At 40.7% G+C, this 13,362-nt stretch overlaps 1 protein-coding gene across 4 annotated transcripts in view; it reads left to right on the forward strand.

The window, feature by feature from the left end:
• The first annotated feature begins 7,235 nt into the window (after positions 1-7,235).
• The window catches only part of LOC124284371 (NADPH oxidase 5-like), a 40,831-nt gene continuing 34,704 nt past the window's right edge, over positions 7,236-13,362 (forward strand). Inside the window, exons 1-2 of one of the 4 annotated variants that reach the window (XM_046720458.1) lie at positions 7,236-7,372; positions 11,727-11,903. In XM_046720458.1, coding sequence (XP_046576414.1) covers positions 11,746-11,903 — 158 coding nt within the window. In that variant the 5' untranslated portion in view covers positions 7,236-7,372; positions 11,727-11,745. Of the gene's footprint in view, positions 7,373-11,650; positions 11,904-13,362 lie in introns of those variants that run through there. The other 3 variants (XM_046720459.1, XM_046720460.1, XM_046720457.1) reach the window with 3 other exon arrangements.

The raw sequence follows: 13,362 nt of genomic DNA on the forward strand, positions 1-13,362 counted from the left end.
GAACGAAATGTGCTCTTCTATACCATCATGAATTGTTATCTCATATACCATAACGAATTGTCCTCTCATATACCATAACGAATTGTTCTCTCCTATACTATAAGGCATTGTTCTCTCATATACCATAACGAATTGTTCTCTCATATACCATAACGAATTGTTCTCTCATATACCATCACGAATTGTTCTCTCGTATACCATAACGAATTGTTCTCTCATATACCATCATGAATTGTTCTCTCATATACCATAACGAATTGTCCTCTCATATACCATAACGAATTGTTCTCTCATATACCATCATGAATTGTTATCTCATATACCATAACGAATTGTCCTCTCATATACCATAACGAATTGTTCTCTCCTATACTATAAGGCATTGTTCTCTCATATACCATAACGAATTGTTCTCTCATATACCATAACGAATTGTTCTCTCATATACCATCACGAATTGTTCTCTCATATACCATAACGAATTGTTCTCTCATATACCATCATGAATTGTTCTCTCATATACCATAACGAATTGTCCTCTCATATACCATAATGAATTATTCTCTCATATACCATAACGAATTCTTCTCTCATATACCATAACGAATTCTTCTCTCATATACCATAACGAATTGTGCTCCTCAATACCATCACGAATTGTTCTCTCATATACCATCACGAATTGTTCTCTCATATACCATAACGAATTGTGCTCTCATATACCATAACGAATTGTTCTCTCGTATACCATTACGAATTGTTCTCTCATATACCATAACGAATTGTGCTCTCATATACCATAACGAATTGTTCTCTCATATACCATAACGAAATGTGCTCTTCAATACCATCATGAATTGTTCTCTCATATACCATAACGAATTGTTCTCTCATATACCATAACGAATTGTTCTCTCATATACCATAACGAATTGTTCTCTCATATACCATAACGAATTGTGCTCTTCTATACCATAACGAATTGTGCTCTTCTATACCATAACGAATTGTTCTCTCATATACCCTAACGAATTGTGCTCTTCTATACCATAACGAATTGTTCTCTCATATACCATAACGAATTGTGCTCTCATATACCATAACGAATTGTTCTCTCATATACCATAACGAATTGTTCTCTCATATACCATAACGAATTGTTCTCTCATATACCACCAGGAATTGTTCTCTCATATACCATCGGGAATTGTTCTCTCATATACCACGAGGAATTGTTCTCTCATATACCATCATGAATTGTTCTCTCATGTACAATCAGGAATTGTTCTTTCATATACCATCAGGAATTGTTCTCATATACCACCAGGAATTGTCCTTTCATATACCATAACGAATTGTTCTCTCCTATACTATAAGGCATTGTTCTCTCATATACCATAACGAATTGTTCTCTCATATACCATAACGAATTGTTCTCTCATATACCATAACGAATTGTTCTCTCATATACCATAACGAATTGTTCTCTCATATACCATCATGAATTGTTCTCTCATATACCATAACGAATTGTTCTCTCATATACCATAACGAATTCTTCTCTCATATACCATGACGAATTGTGCTCCTCAATACCATCACGAATTGTTCTCTCATATACCATCACGAATTGTTCTCTCATATACCATAACGAATTGTTCTCTCATATACCATAACGAATTGTGCTCTAATATACCATAACGAATTGTGCTCTCATATACCATAACGAATTGTTCTCTCGTATACCATAACGAATTGTTCTCTCATATACCATAACGAATTGTGCTCTTCTATACCATAACGAATTGTTCTCTCATATACCATAACGAAATGTGCTCTTCTATACCATCATGAATTGTTCTCTCATATACCATAACGAATTGTTCTCTCATATACCATAACGAATTGTTCTCTCATATACCATAACGAATTGTTCTCTCATATACCATAACGAATTGTGCTCTTCTATACCATAACGAATTGTGCTCTTCTATACCATAACGAATTGTCCTCTCATATACCATAACGAATTGAGCTCTTCTATACCATAACGAATTGTTCTCTCATATACCATAACGAATTGTGCTCTCATATACCATAACGAATTGTTCTCTCATATACCATAACGAATTGTTCTCTCATATACCATAACGAATTGTGTTCTCATATACCATAACGAATTGTTCTCTCATATACCATAACGAATTGTTCTCTCATATACCATAACGAATTGTTCTCTCATATACCATAACGAATTGTGCTCTCATATACCATAACGAATTGTTCTCTCATATACCATAACGAATTGTGCTCTTCTATACCATCATGAATTGTTCTCTCATATACCATAACGAATTGTTCTCTCATATACCATAACGAATTGTGCTCTCATATACCATAACGAATTGTGCTCTACTATACCATAGGGAATTGTTCTCTCATATACCATAACGAATTGTCCTCTCATATACCATAACGAATTGTTCTCTCATATACCATAACGAATTGTGCTCTACTATACCATAGGGAATTGTTCTCTCATATCCCATAACGAATTATTCTCTTCTATACCATAACGAATTGTTCTCTCATATACCATAACGAATTGTTCTCTTCTATACCATAACGAATTGTGCTCTCATATACCATGACGAATTGTGCTCTCATATACCATAACGAATTGTGCTCTCATATACCATAACGAATTGTTCTCTCATATACCATAACGAATTGTTCTCTCATATACCATAACGAATTGTGCTCTCATATACCATAACGAATTGTGCTCTCATATACCATAACGAATTGTGCTCTCCTATACCATAACGAATTGTGCTCTTCTATACCATAACGAATTGTTCTCTCATATACCATAACGAATTGTTCTCTTCTATACCATAACGAATTGTTCTCTTCTATACAATAGGGAATTTCTCTCATATACCATAACGAATTGTGCTCTTCTATACAATAGGGAATTGTTCTACCATCATCACCATCACAAAGTGTTGCTCCATAGATCGAGTGTTTTGTTTGTTTGTTGTTTGCTAGTTTCCACTCAGCTATAAGGCGGCTGTCTGTAAACAATCGAAACAATCATGTGATCAGCATCATGAGCATCGATCTCCACAGTTGGGATACGAAGACAAGTGTCAACCACGTCAGCGAGCTTGACCGCCTGATCTGTCTAGTCGCCTCTTACGAGCCTGGGTTGCTGAAGAAGGAACTGTTCATTCAGTTTATTCGATACAAACGTGGAACACGTGGTTTTTCTCTTCGTGTTTATGCCTGTGGGGCTCCTGACATTGGTTGCCATTTGGTATACGGTTTATGACCTCGTGGTGCAGAAGAAATACATATTTACCTTCGGTGGCGTTTCTTGTGTCCCTGGGTATGTGTCCAAGTGACCAACAAGGAACTGCACCACAAACCCCACCATCAACATAATGATGAATTGTAAACCCAACTATAGTCTGTTTGCAATGAAAACGTGACGATGAATTTCACTTTAAACAAAAAAGTAAATCAAATAAAGTGAAATTGAGATTGCAAATCCTCATACTTTTACCTTGCCAGTTAAACATTTAAATCTTAGAATTTTATTCAACTTAGGATAAATGTTGTTTAACAAGCGATTATAGTTTCAAATCGCTATTTCTGGTTTGTATTACAAGGGGGTACGTGCAGTAGTTGGAACAGTGAAATACATGCGGTACGTGATGAGCGTTAACTTAGACTACTGTAGAAACCAACCCTTCTTGTTCTCAGGGTTTCATATAATGTGCATACCCCAATGTAATAACCCCCACCTCACCAACCCAGCCTAACCCACCCCACCAAACCCACCTCCTCAACCTAGGGATCGGGGGTTCAGGCTCGCTGGCTTGGTTGACCCATGTCATCGGTTCCCAATTGCCCTGATCGATCCTCTTGCTGTTGATCACTGGATTGTCTGGTCCACACTCGATTATTTACAGACCGCCGCCATATAGCTGGGATATTGCTGAATGCGGCGTAAAACTAAGCTCACTCACTCCCTCTCAACCTCACCAATCCCAGCCTAACCCACCCCACCGAACCCTCCTCCTCAACCCCACCCATGCCAGCCTAACCCACCCCACCGAACCCTCCTCCTCAACATCACCCATCCCACCCTAACCCACCCCACCGAAACCTCCTCCTCAACATCACCCATCCCAGCCTAACCCACCCCACCGAACCCTCCTCCTCAACATCACCCATCCCAGCCTAACCCACCCCACCGAAGAACCCTCCTCCTCAACATCACCCATCCCACCCTAACCCACCCCACCGAAACCTCCTCCTCAACCTCACCCATCCCAGCCTAACCCACCCCACCGAACCCTCCTCCTCAACACCACCCATGCCAGCCTAACCCACCCCACAGAACCCTCCTCCTCAACATCACCCATCCCATCCTAACCCACCCCACCGAAACCTCCTCCTCAACCTCACCCATCCCAGGCTAACCCACCCCACCGAAACCTCCTCCTCAACCCCACCCATGCCAGCCTAACCCACCCCCACAGGACCCTCCTCCTCAACATCACCAATCGCAGCCTAACCCACCCCACCGAACCCTCCTCCTCAACCCCACCCATGCCAGCCTAACCCACCCCCACAGGACCCTCCTCCTCAACATCACCCATCCCAGCCTAACCCACCCCACCGAACCCTCCTCCTCAACCCCACCCATGCCAGCCTAACCCACCCCACAGGACCCTCCTCCTCAACATCACCCATCCCAGCCTAACCCACCCCACCGAACCCTCCTCCTCAACCCCACCCATGCCAGCCTAACCCACCCCCACAGGACCCTGCTCCTCAACATCACCCATCCCAGCCTAACCCACCCCACCGAAACCTCCTCCTTTACATCACCCATCCCAGCCTAACCCACCCCACCGAACCCTCCTCCTCAACCCCACCCATGCCAGCCTAACCCACCCCCACAGGACCCTCGCCCACGGCCCCGGTCATACCATCATCTGTCTTTTGGTTACAATCATGTGTCTATTTATCCGTATCACAAAGCGGCCTGTCCTCCTCTATAATTCAACACCTATTGTTTACACACAGTCCCGACAGCCATCTATGTGACCTCGTTTCAGGATCGGTTTATCATCTAGAGAATGATCAATATTTTCAACAGCAAAAATGCCTGACCTACCCTGATGTGAAGGCTTATAGATTCAGAGACTCACACGGGCGGAACAGTGTCCTACTGTTTGGTCAATGTATATCAGTGGAGTTAATGACTACACAAGTACGCAGTCATCTGAAGCGCGGAAATTAACTGTGCAGAGTTGCCTCCCTGTAATTGTGAATGTGACCTCTCTAACAATGTGAGGTACATGCATTAATTTCTGCAGTCAAACTCCCGTAACTTTGGGGTTCGTCTGCTGGATGCCAGTCGAACTTAATGAAGTACGTCTCCATAGTCCGGATATCGGTCCAAATGAAATAGATCTAGGGGGAAATAACTCTTAAGTTAGTTTCTGTTACCTGCCAAACTGATATACGAGTATTAGCACCGAACTCTCTCTCTCTCTCTCTCTCTCTCTCTCTCTCTCTCTCTCTCTCTCTCTCTCTCTCTCCAGAGATATCTTGCGCAGATGAGGGAATTTTGGTAGGGAGAAATACCTGGATCCATCTTTTACACACACACGTGCTCGCGCGCGCGCACGCACGCACACACACACACACACACACACACACACACACACACACACACACACACACACACAGAGAACTTAATTAAGCCCCATGCTGTATTTTTGGAATGACAGGTTTTCAACACGTTCATAAAACTTCTCATGGCGACCACAATGGATAAACGTGAGATCCTTGACTCAGAACAAACGGCAACATAATTGGAATCCATGTTGGTTTTATGAAGATAAATGCTCATTTTTAAAACAACACTGATTTTCATACAAAACCATGTCTGTACAGGTATGGCAGAGGAATGTGTAATGTTGAGTTTATTGGTGATTGTGAACACTCAAAATGTCAGTTTGCGTGTCTTACACGATTCAAGGTCGATATCGAGTATAACCTTCATGTGACTGTATGACAACCAGCACTCCCCTCCTCGTACCCCCTGTCAGCCTCCTGATCCTCTGAAGGGGCAGTCAGTGCCATTCGTCGTGTAAACCAGCTTTTAATTCGGCCATGTTCTTTACAGGAGGATCCCTTTGTTGCACACGATCAACCATGACCCAGATATGCTCCAAAGGGTTAAGATCGGGGCTCATTCAAGCGTGACATATGTCAGGGGGTGCATAAAATGTTCTATACATGTATATAGTCGTTGTAGTAGCGTTGTATAGTCGTTCTCAGACACAGTCCCATCACGTGCTCGTATAATCGCCAACAACAACACCAGCCTTAAGCTGTGAGCCCCGAGACGGACAACACCGGTTACACAACCACGTTGATAGTCACACACTGACAGCCACCCAGCAACACGCTCTACTACCATCTGTCGCTAGACAATATTGTTCACGTGTAAACGATAAGGGTTGAAAGTCCTTGTGGAAGAGATCTGGAATTTGTCACGTGATTAGTTGCCATTATCTGCCTTTTTTCACTACAAAAGAAAGTGTCCTCTTACAGTCAGCCAACACACAACGACAGGTTAACAACAAGCACGACGCACGGAATACAGATACAAAGACCTGGGTGAATGTTCATTGTGTTGTGTTTACAGAAATCTATTACTCAAACTTTGCCAGACGTGTTGTAGTCGAGTACGGCCACGCTCAAAAGTAGGCACAGTATGCGTCATACTCGGAATAGCTTAAAGAAAACCTGATAGTTTTATATGACCATACCTCAGTCACAGTTGGTGGGTTTCAAACACGGCGTTGAAACTGTGGCTGTTCCTGGTATCTCTGTGAGTAGGATACATTTAAAGAAACGGTAGATTCTGGGAGCGGCTCCCGATCTAATCATACACCATTCCGAATGAAAGATTGAAGAACTGATTTAACGCGACATGGTATTCATAGTTTAAATAGATTTGAAGAGTGGTTATCCAAAACAAGTGCAATTAGACTTTTACCCGGTTGCGATACCCCTCCACTTGAAAAAGACCTGTCAACCACGCCAAGTGAGGCCGGATCATGTGACTTTCTAATCAGCGAATCGACGCCGTCGTTTCTACGTTCTCGGTAACGAGTGAGCGTCCGTGCAGGCATATCTGACTTCAGTATATCGAAAACGAATATGATCTACCTCCGTCTGTGAGTACTGCCGTGCTATGACTGTGTCGTGAAAAGTTTATACATTGTCATCCTGTCGTTTGTGAGCGCCACGTCGTCTATATTCAAAAAGGTATTTCTTGAAGGTATAGTAATGTTATTTATTGATTTCGGTTTGTTGAAGGGGCGGGAGGGTAGCCTATAGTACTGTCGGAAATAGAAAAAAACCTGTTTTTAGGCTGTTACTCTGTATCCCTAAAATTGACACAATTGCAAATAGCATATGTCGAAATAACCCACTTCGGCCTAACTGTGCGTTCAGTGGGATGCGTAATACGATATCCAGAAAAGCATGTTTACTCGTAAAATCGGGCAAAACTTAGAAAAAATACGAATAGCTAGTTAAAACAATAGATCAGACTATAGAGGGCAATTAGGTCACTCAGCCAGGTATGACGACGGACCGTCGACTCACCTGGCATGAAATGCACGTGCTGTCTACAGGGACAATGGGTCATCTCAAAGATATTTTGTGCTTTTTCATGTGTGTTGACTATGTCTCATCTACTGATTAACATCTTACGTGTCTTTCTTTCATATAGTTTTTGTTGAGATATGTAAGAGAGTATGATACCCGAAAACCATAGAAACACATCGTAGTATATAAGTGGCATGACCACCCGAAGATCGACAGGACTGGATATTATTTGTAAATTGTTATGACGTGCCGTGTACCTCCCCAGTATAATTGCCCTAAAGGATTATCTTATCTTAGCTTATATCTCTATCCCCAAGCCCGACCCCAGGTTTTGCTTTTGAGGCGACCCCTCCTATCTGTTTCTGTTTATAGTGACAGGGAGACTGCATGGTAGCTACATCCTTAATAGTTTCGGCATAAAAGTTATTATTTTTTACGTCAGCTATCGTTTATAATGAATCTACGTCTAATTTCAAATTGGGCATTTAAAAAGTGTCCTTTGTGATATAATATCGTCGCACACTAATTTGCGTAAAGCCATGGTCTGTTCCAAATAAATCTTTTTGGACTTAGAAAAAAACTGCATTGCTCATTTCTGCACTAATTTCCCCTCAGTAAAGTCCTTTTTCTCCGTTTCCTATCTCTCTACCACTGAGACTGTAGTTAGGCCGAACTTAGTTTAACAGATATTTCACACTTTCACATATTAACTACATAAATTGTAGAGATAAATGAGAAAATACAGTTTTTTTCTATTTCCGACAGTACTAGCTTAGAGCGTTCACTCGCAACGCCGAAGACCCGGGTTCGATTCCAAAAATGCGTACAATGTGTGAAACCCATTTCTGATGTGCCCCGCCGTGCTATTGCTGTAATATTGCTGAAAGCGGCTTAAAACTAAACTCATTCACTCGTTTTGTTGAAATGGAACTTGTTTAATAGACGCCATGAAGAAATGTAATTTCCCCTTAATCCACGCACCCGTTTCCTTGGTTGCTTATATACTGTATGTATGAACAGATAACTAATAGGGAATTTACATATGTGTAATTTTAGATTAATGGATATTTAGAAAAACATCGATTCCACTTTATTCATCTAAACACGCTTTCACGCGTCGTAAATATATCGAGGTACTATTTATTTGAATACTAATACGATGCCATGTTCGATTCCCCACGTGGGTACGATGTGTGAAGCCCATTTCTGGTGTCCCCTGCGGTGATATTGCTGGGATATTGCTGAAAAGGGCGTGAAACTAAACTGACTCACTCACTCATTAAGGCGTACTATAACGTTGGTCGTTTTTCCTTTTTCCATTAATGCTTATTTTTTCTGAATGTGTGATTGATCGCTTATCAACTTGCCAGGTCTGTAGCTTGCTAGATAAATACTGCACCACCATAGGATCCACCACCACCACCACCACTACCACTACTACTACTAGTAGTACGCTACTAGTAGTAGTAGTAGTAGTAGTAGTTCAATTCCATTCAATTCTTTATTGTATGAAAGGCCATAGGCCCATATACAAGAGAGATACATCTTACCAATGACATATATAATCAACCTTCTAACTAATCAATTCTAGTCTTAACAAAAGTGCATGTAGATAAATAGAGCTACTTTGTGTTGTTTTGGAGGTTCTTTCCAGGAAAGTAAGGAAGACAATAGTTTAACATTGATTTGACATAAAGACAGTTGCGGTAGATGCTTATATCTGAGATTTTCATATACAGGACAAATAAACATAAAATGGAATTCGTCTTCAATAATGTAACAGAATGGGCATAATCTTTGTGATTTTTCCATAGAGACATATCTTCCACGGTTAATTAATAAATCATTAAGACCTAATCTAAAACGTATAAAAGCATTGCGAATATTTCTGTATTGAAGGTGAGCAAGATAACACTCTGGCTCAAGCAACGACTTAAATTGACGATATGAATCATATCTAGAACTTTCATTAATAGTTGAATGCCATTCCTGCTTAAACATATCAATAGCCCGCATACGAAACTGTCTAATAAACATACTTGCATTGCCAACTGTCTGTGATAACCAAATACAACCAAAACCATATCTAAATAGTAAGGTGCGAATATGAGGTGTCCAATTATTCTTTCCAAGATAATCAAGATGTAAAAGCATATTGAAGGCTTTTTTAGGTAAACGATGTTCAGGCATATTAATTATTTTACACCAATATTTTAAACAACGACAATAAGATGATATGTACAATGGGAACCTCCCACATTCACCATAAACCATAACATTTGGTGTTCTCAAACCAACGTTTAGAAACATTTTACAGGCAAGCAAATGAATTTTTTCTATGGTATAATACTCTTTAAAACCCCATGTTTCAGATCCATACAGTAAAATCGGTTGTATCTGAGAGTCAAATAATTTGAAGTAAATAGTCGGTGGAATAACACCGAGCATAGGAACAACAGAATGTAGTTGTCACAGAGCTTTCTTTGCCTGGTTAAGTACAGACTTATTCAGATTCAGCGTATGGGTAAACAATATACCAAGGTATTTATAATCATTCACAATATTCATACGTTTACCTGTACAAAACCATTTCTCTCTAGCCGACAAAGGACCACCTCTACGGAATATAACAATGTTTGTTTTATCTAGATTCACACTCAACTGCCATTTATCTGTACACGCTGAAAGTATATCTAACTGTTGATTTTGAAGACCAATTACAGAGCTGACATAAGAATGACATCATCAGCAAACAATAACATGAAAAGTTCGATTATCTAGATTCACACTCAACTGCTATTTATCTGTACACGCTGAAAGTATATCTAACTGTTGATTTTGAAGACCAATTACAGAGCTGACATAAGAATGACATCATCAGCAAACAATAACATGAAAAGTTCGATTACTTCGGAAGAAAGTTTGATGCCATGTTTACCAGACTTCATGATATCTAAATATAATTCTACTACTACTACTACTACTGCTACTACTACTACTACTGCTACCACTACTACTACTACTACTACTATTACTGCTGCTGCTGTTGCTGCTACCATTACTACTACTACTGCTACTACTACTACTGCTACTACTACTGCTGCTGCTGCTCCTGCTACCACTACTACTACCATGACTACTGCTACTACTACTATAACTACATACTGGTTGAGTATGGCTCAGCGTATCATAAATACCCACCACCACTCCTCCTCCTCCTCCTCCTCCTACTCCTACTCCTACTACTACTACCACGACTACTCCTACTGCTACTATTACTTGAGCATATATGGTTCAACGTATGGAGCATCATAAATACCCACTACTAATACCACTACTACTACTACTACTACTACTACTACGACTACTAATACTAATACCACTACTACTACTACTACTACTACTACTACTACTACTACTACTACGACTACTAATACTACGACTATTTCAAGCATACGTACATAACAAGACAATGGCAACTACCACTGACATTATGGACGTTCTGTTTCCTACTACTAATACGTTTCATCCAACAAAGCCCCACGCTGTGATTCTATTCATGCTCTAAGACAAATCCCTTGTAGAACCAGGCACGATCCCCCCAGGCAATCCCAGCCGTATACCCTAGGGTAATCTTACAGTGACTTGTATGTAACAATGAGCAAATCCACCCCGGGTCAACCCCTGTGAAAACACCCTCAGCTGGACACAGTTAAGTACAAACGCCTAGGTACAAGCAGGTATATATTTCAGGACTTGCGTAAAGGTATATAGCCGACTCTCATGATTAACACTTGTTGTATGGAGACACATCCTTACTGTGAGATCAGATACACGCTGAAAAACTTATCCCCTGGAGGGTCTTGTGGCTGAAGGCAAAGGATAGGTCACGTGTCATAGTTCAGACCGTTAGAGAGTCCTCTCGGTTGCTGGAGCCCGTGTAGCGGTACGGGTGCAAACGGTTCAGCCTCCACTATGAACGACAGCTCTCTCGGAAGAGTAATGTTGGATAACTTTATCAGCAGCAAGCCGCCCACCATCATGGAGGAGGGACAAGGTGGCAAGGACGTTACTGTTGCCGAGGATCTCGTCATTGACATTGTTGACACCGACAAGCCGCTCTCCACTCCACAGGCAGCGCAACGCGACACCGCCGGCGAATCACTCAACGCTCAAGCCAAGGAGGAGCAAGTTCTAAGGTGGGATATTTACATGTATATATTCTACAACAAATCTTATTTCACTGTGTTATCTACTAGTCTGTCTCCCAGACCCCAGGGAATGCATCAAATAGAAGTCCTCCCCGAATCTAGAATGCCTTGACAAAGGTACATTGTCTCAGCTCGTTCATGGAATTTAGGATGATAAGAAAGGTATGTCCCTTTATGGATGACAACTTCTTCATTACATTATATTGAAGCCGTCATCCATAGAGTATCATACCTTTCTTATTATTCAACTCCTTTAACATTGTTCCGTTTGTAATTGTTTTGTAAATAAATAGTTTATACATAGTTGGTTTAGTTAAATAAGCTAGAGTTTGCGGACTCAGTGTCAGCCTAGAAGTCATCATACTTCATGATATACAACATCCCCAACTCCTCCTGAGCAGGCACAGCACATGGATTAATGTGCTATATAGACTGACTATTACTATTACTATTGCCATCTTAAAATGTCACCATCATCCTGAAGACTTACGTTTTGAGTGTAATTATATATGATTTTAATAGAAACAAATAACTCCTTTTAACCTGACAAAATTCCCCGTGAGATGGGATAGTCAGAACCTTGAGGAAAATCTGGTCTTGCTTCAAGTAGAAAGGGGTAGACGGAAGGGAAATAATGCGATTCAGGGACTGTGAGACCAATTCTTGTGTTGGTGGAATAATTCTTCGAATGGGTTATAATGCCCAATGAGATGGGAAATTCAGAAACTTGAGGAAAATCTATAGTTGTTTCATTTAAGGCTTTTTAAGTAAGGGCCAAGCAGAAAGTAAATGTCGTTGAGAGAGTAAGTTTACAAGTGCAGTTTCACTTACTGTGTTTGTTGGTGAACAAGGGTGCTTAGAATGCCGGTCTATGGGTTTAATCACCACGTGACAGGGATTCCTAAACAAATGCTCTTTTAAATACAGTCGGTTTATCAATATGCATTGCAATAATGAAAAACTCAAGAATTCATGATAACATTATATACACATACTGTTTCAGTGTCTTAATGCAGTAACACAAGTAATTACGTCTTACGAGTAATACATTATGAACATATTTACTGCTATATTGCCGGAGCTCTCGGCTAAGGGGATTAGATAATGTTTGACGGAAATAGAAATTGAGTGAACGCCAGTCGGTGTGTGGAATATCCAAGCTGACAAAATATTGATAACATTACAAAATATTGTAAAAAGTATACAAATAAATATATAAACATCTCGTAGAGAATTTGAAACGACGCGATACAGTATTGGGCGAGCTATCCACTGATACAGGGGATATATGTTGTTATACTGGCAGTGCCGCCACAACCCCATCCCCACCCCCACCCCCCCCTCCATGATGGCGGTATGATGTGAACGCGATCTTCGCAACATTAGGGATTATCTCAAGGTCACAATGACCCCAAACAACAACAGATGACGTCATGACGTTTTCGTT

This window comes from Haliotis rubra, unplaced genomic scaffold (assembly GCF_003918875.1).
Source record: "Haliotis rubra isolate DU_JTF1 unplaced genomic scaffold, ASM391887v1 Scf335, whole genome shotgun sequence".
Taxonomy (NCBI): domain Eukaryota; kingdom Metazoa; phylum Mollusca; class Gastropoda; order Lepetellida; family Haliotidae; genus Haliotis; species Haliotis rubra.